General features: G+C 35.3%; 1 protein-coding gene across 1 annotated transcript in view; it reads right to left on the bottom strand.

The window, feature by feature from the left end:
* Window positions 1–5919: 5919 nt before the first annotated feature.
* The window catches only part of Rfx3 (regulatory factor X3), a 305603-nt gene continuing 295388 nt past the window's right edge, over window positions 5920–16134 (bottom strand). Inside the window, exons 16-18 of the mRNA XM_077797836.1 lie at window positions 10762–10824; window positions 9778–9820; window positions 5920–6189 (exon numbers count right to left, since the gene is read on the bottom strand). Of these exons, the coding sequence (XP_077653962.1) occupies window positions 5951–6189; window positions 9778–9820; window positions 10762–10824 (345 nt within the window). The 3' untranslated portion in view covers window positions 5920–5950. The remainder of the gene's footprint in view (window positions 6190–9777; window positions 9821–10761; window positions 10825–16134) is intronic.

Consider the following 16134-nt stretch of genomic DNA (forward strand, 5'->3'; position numbering starts at 1 on the left):
ACTCACTTAAAGTTTCTGTAACCAACGCATTGGTCACCACCATAGGTCCAAATTGATGATGGAGATGAATAGAGAAAAAAATTTGCTTTGGTACAAAAGATGCTTTTTAAACGAATAAAATTCAATACCTCCTTTATTGGGTCATTTAAAATTGTGTTTAGCAGGTTTAAACAAGGCAATCATTTGTTCAGAACTACTAATCAATTGAAGGAAAAATTTACTTGGTTATCAGCAGTCAATGAGAGTTTTTTATTTTTTATTTCCTCTTAGAATCAAAATTCTTCTAACAAAGATTTGTTGCCCTCATTATTGAGCTACATAGACAATTCTTACCAAATATTTCATTACTCAGGGCTTCCAATCCCAACAGTATAATTTATTTTAAAAACAAAGGAAAGAGGGAAAAAAGAGTTAAATATCAGAACCAAATAAAAGAGACAAATCACATTAAAAAAAAAAGACATCATTACCAATTACTTTAAACAAAAGGAAAAACATATCCTAGGCAGTCACTTTGTAAGTGGCTTTTACTATTTAATTAAGTAAAATTGGTAAACTAAACTCAGGTCTACTGGCACATAAAATCACTAGCAGCAATGATCAAGGCATGCAAACTGAGAAGCATTTACAGTAAATCATCATGAAGAATTCAAAAGAAGAGAGTTAAATTAAAACCCTTTGAGTATTGCATGTTAACACACGAGTAATTTGCATGGTGTAACTTCCTAAACTGCCTAAAAAGCAACGTTTACGGCATACTTGCACTATGCTATGGATGTCTTTTCACCAGACATCAGAATAGGTTACACTCTTACTTGCGCCCAGCTAGGGCTGCGCAAGCACATCTGCAGACAACACTGCTCTCCTGTTTGATCACGCTGGGGACAAAGGGGAGCAAGTGTGCAAAGAGATTCCCTTGAACCAATCAGTAATGATGTAAGCAGACTGATACTTAGATATCAGAATCAGTAGTCATAGAGTCTTTTGACAGATGAGCTTAAAATTAAGTGCTTTGCTCTCCATTCTATCTCTACATGTTTTTTTTTTTCCTGACAAAGTATTAAAGTTTTGGAGCATGGATAAAATTATGCCCTGTATGAATTCCCAAACAATATTTTATGAGTGATGCAAATCCAAATAGCCTGACTGCCCCCAGAGAGTTCAGAGTTTGTATATTCACTTGAACTCATTTCTTCCTAAGGCTTCACTTACACTTGTATTTTCTAAAGCTAAATAAATGAGATCTTTTGTTTTGGGAAAAAAGAAGAAATGTAACCCTTTCTTTATCATACCTTTTAAAGGCAATCTAGGTACCTTCAATGTGCAGAAATCAGTTATGACATAGGTCTACACAGGCCCATGTATTTGCCCTCCTTTTCTAGAGCGTCATGATGTGATGCTAGAAAAGTTGATTTCTTTTTCTGTAAACAGTACACTTACTTAGATGGCAGTGAATATTTGGGAATAAATATATCAAGCCCTCTTGAAGGAAAATTAGGAGTTGTATATAAAATGCAAGTGTTTCAGCATGGAAACACTTTCTCTTCCTACCCCCCCTTTAAAAAAAAACAGCATAATTAGACATTTGGATATAGAGTATATTTTACCGGTCTAAGTCTAAATAAATGATCTGAAAGGCTTTTGTCCCCCATTGTATATCTTACAATGCTCAAAGGGTTAATACAAGGCATTACATCAAAGGGGTTTTCTAATACTAGAACTAAGCACTGAATTAATGCTTCTATTCCAGTTTTTAAAAATCACCAAACTTGCAGAAATACTAGGATTCCATTAAATTGATTTGTTCTAACCATACACATGGAGGCTGCTCTGATCTAGTGACAAGCCCCATTTTCAAGAGCACTGCATGCTGATCCTCCTCCCCCATGTTCTGGTACATTCATACAGATCACAAAAGCTTTGACTTCAACTTTTAGATAGTTGTTATTTCTCCAAAGAATTTGGGGAGGGGGAGAGGTTATAACAAAGTCAATTTATTATATATAACCACTGCCTCATATTGAACACAAAGGTGACTTGCCAAGTTTTTAACTTTCTACTTGTGTCCACACAGGGAGGACCAACATCACAGTGACAAACTTTTTTTTTTCTCTTACACTAATGTTTCAAGCACAGCATTATTTTAGACATTTCAAATATATTATCTGAATGATTTTTTTTAAATTTGAAAATGCATTTAGTATTTCTAGACAGGGTATTCATGTAAAAAGGTCCATGATTACGGCACTGAAACCATATTCATTCCTGAATGACTTATAGCATTCTACAAGAATGTGTTCCTTTTAACTTGTCTACTACAAATCAAAGGCAGTCAATGTTGCACACTACTAATTTTAGGTATGCAGTGATAAAACCATTTTTGAAATTTTACTTTTGTTTTTAAAGTACACCATCTAAAGAGAGGTGCATGAACCGTGCTATACAGTACAAGAAAAAGCACAAAAAGGAAAGCAGGTTTCTGAAAAGGCAGTAAGACTTGTACAGTCAGTCCAAACATAGTTTGGATGAAAATCCTGAAAAGTGATCAGAAAACTCGAAGAAAAAACTGAGAATTGGGCCCTATGTTCCAATGGTTCACCCATTCCATCCTATTGTTCACTGGTTTTATAAATGCAAATCCTTTGGTGTAATCCTCAAAGTGTATGAAAGACCACACTATAGCCATGATACTCAATCCTGTCATATGGAAATATCTTTTCCAAGACTTCAAAGTAATTAACATACCTTCCTTATAGTCTTCCTCTTTGAAAGTATAGCACAAGGCTTATATATAAGTCATATATCTCATGACTTATGTATGATTACAATGCCAAGAAACACCAATAAGTCCTTAGAATGTGTACTTGTGTCACTTGTTAATAAATTTATTATGAGGGTATTAGTGGCTTATATTATTTAGAAAAGTCACAGTTCCAATGAATGAAAATAACAATTTCAATAATTACAACAAATGTGATTGCTCCAATTGGCTCTAATATATAAATTATAGTTTTAATTTTCTAAAACATTTTAAATTCAACATTAATGAAAATGTGTGAGCATGTGTGCATGTTGTACTGTGGACTACAAATAACTGGAAGTAGAGTGAACCATAGGTAGGTGTCTTTTGTGTATTGATCACAACAATCTACACTGGCCACGAAGGATTAATATTTCTAAGTATTCCTAAAGGAGATCAGAACATTTTTATTGAGTCAATTTCAAATACAGTGATATTTATCAATTTCTAATCTGCTCTAATTTAGAACAAACCATGAACAATTGGAAGAAATGTTGAATCCTAGAGGGTCCCCAATCCCCCAAGTCTCATGAATCTAAATTTGTCCATTATTATCAGAATCCTCTAGTGATACAAATATAACCAACATTAAATTAAAAGAACAATGATAATAAATACATTTAAAGTCATTCAATAAACAAGATGAAACCAGTAAATACATTTGGTCCAATACAAATGTAATACCACTCAGGGGATAGTGGGTAGGGACAGGAAACTGAAAAAACTCAGAAAGGAGAGCCAAAATGAAGAGTGTTTTTTCCTTTTTTGATTTTAATTTTATGTGTAAATATCCTAATGCACAATGAAAGAGATATATAGTTTTTAGAAGCTTATGACTTCTTTTTTCTACTATGCGTATGTGTATGTGTGTGTGTGTGTGTTTGTTCAAGTGTGTGTGTGAGATGCATATTCATTGCCTTTTGGGGAGGAAAAAGGGGGATGATCATTTGAATGATGTTTAGATGAAGGTGATGCTAGGGTGTTAGTGAAGACTTTCAAATATATAATTATGTTGTAAAATACAAAATTTGAATCAATTTAAAAAATTATATTTAAAACATTGAAAATTTGCTTAAGAAACACAGTTGAACTTAAAATAGTCTGAGGCAATCAAGCAACAACAGCTCAAATACACTGTATGTTACCTGAGAAGCCATTTGGTATGTTTAACTTTATAGATTGGCTCACCCTCTTCTTCCCAACCCCCCCTCCCCAATACAATATAGTTTTCATTAGTAATCTTTAAATCATTTTGTGCTTTCCTTTTTCTTTTGGCTTTATTTAATTAGTTATTTATCAGTGTTTGCTGATTAGTATTTTGTAACTATTTAAAATAAAAGGATGTGCCTTTTCTGTTGCTGGTAATAATTTGAGTGCTTAAAAGAACCTTGGCTTTTCATGAAAATTAAAATGGGGATGGGTGCATGCTCTCTAGGAACTCACCTTCTGACTTTGTAGCAGACTCCTGCCCCATGGGCACTCGTGTGCATGTGAACACACAGACACCTAGACACACGGACAAACATTTAGACTGAAAAGATGCACTTCAATAAGTACCTGCTTATTTTGTAACTTTCTAGAATTGTAACTAAATAAGAATGGTCTAAAACATATGATTTTATGTAACAAGTTGGTATTAAAACTAGCCTGCTATTCCATACCCTTAAGCAATCTGATCTGTAATCAAGTAATAGTCAACTCTAAGAATAAAAAATAGGTTCACGGTCACTCAGAGGGAAACTGATTTTTGTCTTTTTGTTTTGCTTCATTTTCTCTAAATTTCCTTTGAAGAACATGTAACCTGTCCTTACTTCAGGAATCTGAAAATGACAGGCACACTTTGTCAAATGGATTGAAGAGTTATTCACATGAACAAAATAAACCTTACTAAACCTTAGCTTCAGTTCTGTTTTAAGGCACCATGTAATAGCCGAGGTACGATGATCCCTGATGTACATTCTTCAATGGCAATGATCCATCCAGCCACCTATCCAAATCCTACAGAATTGGGGATAAGTAACGGTGAGGTGTGCCAGTTACACTGCCTTCAGGTTCTGTTTAAAATTTAAATCCACATACTTTAGAAACCAGGAAGTATTTTTGAAGGAAATAACGATATGCAGGTTGCTACATTCCTTGCATTCTATAAATTTTCTTTTATAATAGCAGCATATTGAACTACTATTAGAAAAAAGACCTGGAATAAAAGAAAGTCATCCAAATGGAATAGTTTCCTGTATGTCCAGCTCAGCATAAGTAGCATGTACACTTAAAAAAAAAAAAAAAGTCAAGTCATTTTATCAGCGTCAGTATCTAACTATCACAGCCCCACTTAACAGCAGAACACACTTATGTAGTGGCCCCAAATACAGAATCAGTAGTCTTTAAACAGAGGGACTGGGGTGCAAATAATGGTTAAAATTCAATGTCTCATGGAAACTTGCATTGTTAACATGGTCTAATAATTATGTACATAAATTATGTACATATTAGCATAATCTCTTGCAATTCTGTCATTTACTCTGAACTGATAAATGCACAGCTCAATTTTTCTTCAGAGAAAAATAGATGACCTTCCCAACCCTCTAGCACTATAATAAAAATGCTCTGTATTCTCTTTCTGTACTCCAAAATGTTATCAAAATAGTGTCTTATGGTTCTGTCCAATAAAAAGCACCTTTCAAAAGCAAATTTGATGCATCTGCTGCCAAATGGGCATGCCTCCAGTGTAAATCAAAGAAATTCATTTCTTTTGATATTTCACAGAAGTGCATCTAATTAAAAAACTTACACATGAAATCATACACCAAGACTAACAATCAACAATAAAATATTTAAGCTACAAAAATGTAAATTACTGTTTAATTATAAGAAAACAAAAACATTGACATTAAGTGTTGTAAAAATCCTTCTTGACACCTGAAACTAAGAGAAAAAAAACCTCTTATTATTAAGAGACAAATAATTTGGTTAAAAAAAAAAAAAGACCTGGCAAAATACATACACCCATTCCATTTCACAACTCCAAAAAGGTAATGTTCAGCACAGAGAGAATTTGACAACAGTCGACCTTCAGGCTTATTAAATTTTCAACTTAAGCCCAATATCAACAGGGTTAATGTAAGCTGGAAAAATACACTTTAATATTCTTTAGACTGCAGTGTAGGTGTTTCCCGTGGCGCTGCACTGCCTGATAGTCTGAGTACTTGTGACGATGTGCTCGCTGTGAATTGGATTCAGGAGGCTTGGTTGCACACTGCTCTCAAGAACAGGCTGCATGCAGCCCACTGGGAACGCCTGGCTCAGCTCTGTTTTCTCTCTTTTGGCTTGAGGCTCTGAAGAGTCATCCAGTTCTTCATCCATTTCACTTTCCACTTCACTGCCTTCATCTGCACAAACAAATAATACCGAGACTACTATCAGAAGACAAATTGGAAAACTTCGATCAACCTGTGCTTTAGAAACACTTGAATATAGTACATCAAGGCAACAACTTCTTAGCCTTTCTCAGAGGACAAAGCTTGTAGGTTTTCCTTTCATGAGATTTTACTTGTATCAATGCTGTATTAAGGCATCTATAATTCTTTCAAACACAGCACAGATAATTAATTTTTGGCAATTTGTGAGCAAAACTTTAATAGCTCCTTTAAGAAGAACTTTGGATTTTCATAAAGCTTCTATATTTCTAATAAGGGCATATGATTCATACCATCATTAGGTATACCCTGCTGGCTTTGGGGAAATGTACTGAGTTGAAAATACTAACTAAAAAAAAAAAAAGATTAAAATTTTTCAGTTTCCTCTAAAAATTCACACTAAATATAAATTTCATGCGTGCAGGCATTAATGTAGGTGAGAATGACGTTGATTCACAATGTAACTATTGCATGTGTAAGCAGGGGCTGCTGTGTAGACTTTCTGATACACCCTGAAGCCGTAGATCTCAGTATGAAATAAATCTTCAATTTTTATTATGAAAAAAGATGAAGAGTGGAACAGTAATGCCAGATTAAAAGAATGCACAATGAGTTCCCATTCCTGGCAACACCGATACTGTTAATAGTTGGTATTCATTTCTGGAAATTAAATGTTAAATAGTCACTGTTACTCCCATATCTTAATACATTTTATGTTAACGAAAGCATCGTTAAAATGGAATATCATTTAATTTTTCCAGCAGGCACTGTTAAAATTCAAAAGTACAGTAGAGAGAAATGATGCTCACATAGTTTTATGACTGTGGAAGATTCTCCTAAGAAGACTGTAGAGAATATGTCTTCATCAGATCATTGTTAAACAGTAAGAAATATATCCCTGCCTTACAAATATATTTTATTCACCCAACATGTTTTATTGTTTACAGAAAAAAAGGACAAGGACACATATAATCACATTAATACCTCACTTTTAACTAAAACATAACAGGTGTTTGCTTATAGCGGTTTGCATGATCAGAGTCAGTTCTCTGTTCTATCCTATTCTATGGTGTACTACATTCACTGAGTACCTCTTTATCAGGTTAAGTTGAACTCTTTCTAAGCAATCATGAGTCACATTTGGGGGGACACCACAATAGAAATCTCTGCTAACTCAACCAAGATGTATTCTTGGCCTATCTTCTTTAAACATTTTTCCTCTGGAAATAAACTTGATTACATTAAAGTGTGTCAGCATAAGCACATTCAAAGGATTGGGCAACTGCAGGGTGAGAGAGATCTTTGACAGACGTTTGTTTCATGGAGGGGGCATAACAGAAACATTTATAAGATACTGTTTATTTTGTTGTTTATTCGGTTGATAACATGAACCAAAGATGCTTGGAAGGACCCTCACACAAACTTTTAGTGGTGATAGTATCTCAAGGTTGTGACTGTTAAATTTTATTTTCTCTAGTTTCTTTCTTTCTTTTTTTATATTAACATCTATTAGTTGCAAATATTAGGGAGATTCAATGGGACCCTCCCGTGCATGATCAGTTTGTACTGATCAAATCTAACTTTCTGCACATTTTGAAATTTTTATACAGGGTCAATATTACTTTTATGTTAACATCAGGGGGAAAATCCTCATTTTGTAGAAAAGCCCACAAAAACCCTTAAGATTTCATACTCTCCTTAGCCTTTGAATATGCCAACTTGGCTGTAGTTCAGGAAGCCTCAAGCTTGGAGGTGAATGGGACCAGTCTCACCATGCCAAGAAGCTGAGGATGTATCACACTAATTTTAAGCTTCCTCTCCACAAATAAATAATTGTCAAAATGAAAAAAGAGGCAACACTTAAAAGAAAAAAATATCATTTACAAACAGGTAGGAAAAGTCCTGACATCTACCTTGCTGTGGATGGAAGTGACAGTGAGATAAGAGGCTGAACAAATTTAAGTGTTCCAAATCAGTTTGACTTAGGTCCATTACTAGATAAAATGGCCCTATGAACAGGCTATGAAGAAGCTGCAAAAGCAAGCCCCTTTTCCAGTTCCTAAGGATAAATCAATGCAATTCTATAGACATCTTATTCTCATATAAATACTCAAAGACATTTCCTGAGAACCCACTTGAGGTTATGAAAGTTTGGTACACAAAAACAAAAATCAAGTGTACTAGGGTTTACTGAAGACATTGATTCAGCACTGTATTAGAAGGCCAGCTGCGATTTGTCATTAATTTATTTCTCTGAGGATTACTTTGTTATTCCCAAAGTGGGTGTATTTGTAGCAAAAATGTTTTGGCTATACTTTTCTGAAATTTTTCTGCTCTGCTATTTTGTATTTTACCAAAATGGGAATTAAAGTATGCACAATTGGTAAACAAACAATTGAAAGGAAAGACTTTCACATGACAATAATGTTGACTCATATGTGACATTCTTCAGCCATATTAATATTTTCCACCCCCAAGAAACAGAAGCTCAACATTGAGTACCTTAGCACAACATGATCTAGAGATCAGGTTGCAGTTCTTTGCAGACTCCTTGAAGCCTCTTCCCTCAGTTTCCCCTCTGGCTCTGGCCTGAAAGTTCTAATTGTATCATTGTCCCCAGTCTTTGTGCATTTTGTTCTTGTCTTCAGAAGTCAATAACCATAACAATTCACTACACTTAAGATACCCACTCACTTTTAAAGAAAGAGCTATATTTTATTGTAGTATTTGCTTATAAGAAAATGTATGTTTTAAAAAATGGTACTGTACTGTTTTTTATCAGAATTATTCTTGTTTGTGTTTGGCTTATAAAGTTGGGTGGGATTTTTGTGTTCTATCTTAACCCAAAATCCCTCTAAGCTTTCCCTGTTCTTTCATGAGTGGTTTTGTTGATTATGAGATTATTCAGGAATCTATGACATCACACACACACACACACACACACACACACACACACACACACACACACACTAGAGTATACCCTGGAGTAGCAATGTTGCTATAAAATAGCTCCAAGATATTAACATATACTCTGATATATAGTCTAATGTATACATGTGAGTATGTTACCTTCTTCATCTGTACCACAATAAACTTGTTTTCACATTGCTACCAGAGTCTTTGTTTTCCCCCCACTGAAAAGTTAAACTAATAAGTAGGTAGGTAAGTAGGCCAAGGGAATATTTCTTCTTGCTTGATGGGCCTTGAATAAAAATGCCTGGCCAAAATTTATCATTTTTATCTAGGATCCTGGCCATGGTCAGAAATAATTTCCTATTACTTGTTATTAATATAAGTAAAAGAATGTTTAAAAAGAAGTTTGAAACTGCATTTAAATTCCATTTTATGTATATATTATACCTCACATAAGGAAGACATAGGCTGGAGTGAAATGGTGAAATAATGAAGGATTCCAAAAGACACATGACTTGTCATGTTCATCTGGGACTTGTATGCTATTTCTACAATTTCAGAGGGCAGTAGACATATATGCTTTCTTCTTTGTGGGTTTTTTACTAGAAAAACAATTACTTAAAAATGTACATTGTTTTCAATTCTTACCTTTATCCAGATTTCCAGGAGATACAGCATTCAAATCACCAAACTGCAAAACAACAGTCATTTGGGCAATAGTTACTATTAGGTAGAATAAAATAATATTCTATCAATCTGTGGTAAAAACACCACTCTATGACTTTTTTATAGCTATAAACTGGTGACCATTTTGACCCCTAACAACTTAGGTCACATAATTTTCCCATCAAACTTGTCAAATTTGAAGTTTAAATTATGTCACAATTTAGCTGTCTTTTATATGCCTCTTTGCAGAAGGATAACAATTTTTTTTCTGCCTTCCTTGCTCCATGTTATGTTTTATTATTTCAATTTAGTGATGAATAAATGGGGGTCTGGATGACCTGGATGAAAACGGAATGTGGTGGAATAAAGTTGGAAAAGCCCCAATCAAGCAGGAGATATCAGCTCCACCTCTAATGCATGGCCAATAAGTCTACCTGGAATCTCTACATTAGAGCAACGTGTTTGAACTGTATTTTTTAAAGCTTTTATGAGAGAAAATTAAAAAATAATAGGGGCCCCAAAGTTGATACTATTAAGTTTTATAAAAATTTTAATTTGATACTTCTGTCTTAATTGATGTTCTTATTTACCATGATAACAGGTTCCACTTTGAAAAAATAGAAAGGCATCTGATCATTACTAATGGAAACTAAAGAGTTCACAGCAATATGGAACAATTAATATCCTTCAGCATATATCTTATTTTCTACTTTGGCTCAATAGCTTGATGATAATTTTACAGTGAGAAAGTACATTGAGAGTCTCAGGGTGAACAGATAGGGATACACTAGATAAAACACTGATAGCAGAGGTAACAAAGCTAATCTGAAAAAGGCGAAGAGCAACTGCAAAGCATCCACTTTCAAAAATGGTAAACATTACTTTTTTAAAAAAAATAGTAAGTCATTATTAGAAATTTAGCTTTATTAATAGGCTTAGAAAGGATGAGACAGAAATTCTACTTACATTCAGAAGTTTGCTTATAAAGAGTTCCATGATAGGAGTATTTTTTTCATCTACAAGGTATGTCTATAAAGTAATAAAACTGATCTTATTTTGCAAACATACACACGTTGATTTTATTTTTCCTACCTAATAAGTATTATTCTTCATAGTAGCTACCTTGGGAGCTTGCACAGTGATTTCAAGGTCCAGGGCTCTGGACCTCCTCTGTCTGACAATCCATTTCAACAGTTAGTTCACTTGTTATTCAAGAAAGCCCATCTCATTATTTTATATCCAACTCTGACTCTAAATTGCATTCATGGCATTTTGTCCTAAGATGACTTCTCACCAAAATCAAATTCATCTTAGCTACCACTCAAGATATTTAAAATAATATGTTATGCTGCTCTTTATGATTTCTCAGCCTTTCCAAGGCAGTTTCACAGAGAGGCATGCCATACCACTGATAGGCCATGGTGTCTTTGCTGGAACAAGGTGCAGCTTTCCTAGGTGACTTCTCTGTAGTACTGGGTAGTAACTCTCAGTATGTTTGTTTGAAAGTCTTTGCCATTACTTTATAGTAATATCCTACTGGGCAAAAAATATAAAATCATAAGTTCTGAACTATTTTGGATTGTCTAAATAAAATTCACAGTGTAAATTATGTAGGACTTCTTGAATTACAAAATATAATCTAATAACAGAACCCCAAAGGATTATTTATCCAATTTTTGGTATTATTTAAATATTTTAGAACTGTAAACAGAGACTGCCCATAGATAAAAGATAAAGTTACTTCTAATTGAATACATTATAAGATTTTTATTTATTTAAAATGAAATAGTTGGTAACACATCCAATTCTTGAAAGAAGTTGGCAATGATGATTCTAAACATACTTTTATATTTATTAAACAGTGAATACAGGTTGAGCATCCTTATCTGAAATGCTTAGGACCAGAAGTGTTTCAGATTTCAGATTTTTGAATGCTGAATTAGTTACATCTTGCAGATGGGACCCAAGTGTTAAACAGAAAATCCATTTATGTTTTATACATACCTTATACACATATCCTAGAAAGGTCATCTTATACAATATTTTTAGTGCCCCTGAGTTGACTGTGACCCATCACATGAGCTTGCATTGGGTGGCATTTTCTGTTTGTAGTGGTGCTCAAAATATTTCAGATTTTGGAGTATTCTGAATTTTGAGTTTTTTAGGATATTCAACCTGTATTTCATTTTTTGTTGAAAGAGCTCTAAAAGTTGCTTGTGACTAAATTATTGTTGTCATTAATGACTAAAAGGATCACACAAAGTGGCCAGGCTTATATGTACATTTTTTTCAAAAGAAATGTTGTTTTAGTTGCTCCTTAACTCTGAAAACACATGAAGTTCCTTAATACAAATATTTTCCTTAGATAACTGCTATTTAATCTAAATAATATGTTTGATTATTTATGATCCTGAAAATAAAAACCAAAATAACTAGATTCTCAGTGACTGCTACTGTCATTAGTAAAATAATATCCATATTCTAAATGCTGGGTGATTATCACTATGCTCTGGACAAGGTACAAAGAACTCAGAAATGCTATCAATGCCTGTAGTTGTCTCTGGGATTAATGACAAAGTTCTACACTTATAGCATATGGAGATAACAGATTTAGAAATTTAAAAATCTGTGGAAAAAATATTTTAATATCTTAATATGAAAAAAGGTGTATATATGCATTCAACATGTGAGAAATAAATTATATAATATATTTCATATATATAATATGTAATAATATAATATATAACAAATTAACCAGCCGTATAGTGCATGTCTATAATCCCAGTGGCTCTGGAGGCTGAGGCAGGAGGATTATGAGTTCAAAGCCATTCTTAGCAACTTACTGAGGCACTTAGCAACTCAGTAAGACCCTGTCTTTAAATAAAATATGAAAAAGGGCTAAGGATATGGCTCCATGGTTGTGTACCCCTGGGTTCAATACTTAGTAAAAACAGTGATTCCAACATGGCGGTGGGCATGGAGAGATCAAGTCTCTGACCTCTTCAGCTGTGCGGGCATAGGGAGTCGTAAACAGCCTAAATTCTGTTTGCTCAGGATCACTAGGCAATGCTGAGCTGACGTGGATCTGGGGCGAACAGTCTGGGCCTCTCAGAACACACACTGAGCCCGGATCGGCTGAATTCAAGCTCCTGTTCGCCTGCTTCCAGCAGACAAACAGCTGTGACTCAGCACTAATCCATCCAGCTGAAACAACTGGTCAGCCCTTCTGATCCTATGGAGGTAAATGCCAACCGAGCCTTCATAGGTAGTGGCCACAGGTTTGAAACGGGGCTTGGGAGAGACAGTAAGGACCCACACGTTGCATTGGTCACCCAGCAAAGGGAAACGAACTGTCGCCATTTGCAAGAGATACCACCATGGCAGAGAACTGACTTCACCAGAGTGTGGCGGAGGAGATAACTTCATTGAAACCAGCGGCTACAGGTGTGTAATCCCTAGCCTTCCCTCTCCACACATCGGGGAAAACTTAAGGGCCCCTCCCAGCTCTCCCGTGAGCGCGATAGCTGGACCGAGGGAATCAGACATATATAGAATATATCAACCATCATCAAATGGATATACTTTTTTCTCAGCAGCACATGGATCCTTCTCAAAAATAGACCATATATTATGCCATAGGGCAACCCTCAGTAAATATAAAGGAGTGGAGATAATACCATGCATTTTATCTGATCATAATGGAATGAAACTGGAAATCAATGATAAAAGAAGGAAGGAAAAATCCTACATCACATGGAAAATGAACAATATGTTACTGAATGATCAGTGGGTTACAGAAGACATAAAGGAGGAAATCAAAAAATCACACATATATAATTATAGGGGGGAAACTATAATCCTACAGATAGACTGGGTAATATTCAGAGAATTAATTCATTTGCTCATTTCTTCTATAAATATTTATTGAGAGCACTATATGCTGGGTACTGTGCCAGAAAATACCATTCAGATTACTTTGGAAATATTCATTCCTCATGGAGGTGACTATCAGAAGATACTTCTATTATGAAGGATAGATAGGTGAGCAGAAAGCTAAGGCAGTCTAGGAAACTTCAGGGAAGACTTTGAAGCATGAGTCAAGGCCTTGGAAGTGGAAATCAACTGTGTAGCTATACGATTTAAGAGCATGTCACAACAGCAGAAGCAGGGAAGACTTGAGTGGGCATAACGAAGAGGACCGCTGAGAGCAGACAGACAGATGACAATACCTACATTAGGCCAGCACACAAGAGAAACAGGAGAGAGGAAATAGAGATGTGGATGACAAAATGGAAGCTCACAAGAAAGTACAGGGATTATTGTGAAGTTACAGCTCCAGAAATGAAAGGAACTTATTGCATTGTAATTTCCCCTGTTGCATAAGGATTGGAGGGAGCTACTGTTCTTTGATGTGACATCTTACCACATAAAATGTACATTCATGGTTCAGTGTATTGTAGGCTTTCTTTCAAATATTATGACCTCAAGTGTCATTTTCTTAATATCACTTTCTTGAAGAAGCTTTCCTAAATTGCCTTCTCTGTTGTTCTCAATCATTGCATCATGCTCACTTCCTTCAAAAAATACATTGAAGGACTTGCAAGAATTCACAACACATACTTTGTTTGCTCATCTACTATTTGTTTTCCCAACATGTCAGTGCACCGGGGAGGGGGGAAACCCTGTTTGTTCTCTTTGTGAATGTATTCCAGAACCTAGTATAGTGCTTAATACATATTAAAGGCTAAATAATTACCAAATAAACACATTGACTTCCTCATTTTAGCCTCATCAAAACCTTACACTTTTAGCAAGATTTCATCTTATAAGCAATGAAAATGATGAGTTGATTTATCTAACATCAGATAGTGAATATGGTGGTGCTACATTTTAGATTAGATAGTCTGACTCCCAGTTTATTGGGGGCGGAGTGCTGTAGGGGTAGGAAAAAGGGAAGAAAATAGGAAAGAAGGTGCAGTGGATGAGGAGGAAGAGAGATACATACTGGCTACATACATAGAGGAAAGAACATAAATTAAGGGACTTTAAAAAGTTCTTTGGAGATAGAAAACATGGCATTCAATATATGTAGGAATTAAAATTCTTTCAGCAGGACAGGTAGGCAATATTCTACAGTAAAAGCTAGAATGGATCATAAATGAAGTATGTCTATTGTTTCCTATCTTAGGAACCATTTACTTGGGTCCTAACTGGGATCATAATAGTGAACACCCTCCTGACAAAGAAAATGCATGGCCAAGGCAGTCACTGGCAGTCTGTCAAACCACAAATTCATGATGAGACTAATGATGGCCATGAAGTGTAAGATGGCAACTAGACAGCAGAGTCAGGGCAACTATGGGCAGATCCCTTAGAGTCTCCAAGTGTGACCCTGGCTGTGGCTAGGCAGCTGAGAAGCAATTCATCACAGGACTTTGAAGCCTAATACTTGCCCCTGAGCACAGGCACCAGACAGGAATCTGGCTTACAAGGGTGACAGAGGATACAGGTGCACTCTAGAGACCACTGTACATTAGACTCAGGTTTAGCTGACTTGACACAGAGCAAGGTGAGCCTGGTACTATAGCATTTGGGCAATGAAACAACACGAAGGAAGCCACGAAGCTAGGGAGCTCAGACAGCAAGGAAGGAAGGATCCATGGGAGCCAGAGGAGGGGGTGGAAGTAAAGAGTTCAGGGATCAGAATGAAGACCTCATCCTTAAGAACACCTTCCTTGCTGGAAGAGCTTACCCTACTCTAGGAAGAACAGACTTTGAGTAATCATAACCCATGCTTATGTTACACAGAATTTTTTGTAAGCATAACCATTGCTTGCTAATTACTTAAACAAATCTGAAACAAGTTCTCTCATTGTTTTTTTTTTCCCCAAAAAAGCCCTCAAAACAAAACAACAAAAACAAGTTTGAAACTTCACATAATACTAGTGGTCACTTAGTAAAGGATCACTGTTATTACAATAATTATCATCATCTATCAACACCTGTAGACCAGATGTGCAGGGATCAATCTGACCCCACTGACCTGGTACCCTGAAAGGACATCAAAAGAACTGCGTCTTACTTAACTTTCCTCTTAAGACAAGTCATCTTGGGCAACCAGGTGAACATCTCATATACAAGCTACATCTTATAGACAATATCCCTGTTAGTACATTTAGATTATAGATTTAAAAGTAGACAGATAATAATCATTATCTCCATTGCACATATACAAACTCTCCCTCCCTTTCTATTAAGATATTAGCTGTCCAAATGTAAAACCACTATATTAATTAAGCTACCACAAAACAAAACAAAAGCAAAAAAAAAAAAAAAAAC

This window comes from Urocitellus parryii, chromosome 4, assembly GCF_045843805.1.
Source record: "Urocitellus parryii isolate mUroPar1 chromosome 4, mUroPar1.hap1, whole genome shotgun sequence".
Classification (NCBI taxonomy): domain Eukaryota; kingdom Metazoa; phylum Chordata; class Mammalia; order Rodentia; family Sciuridae; genus Urocitellus; species Urocitellus parryii.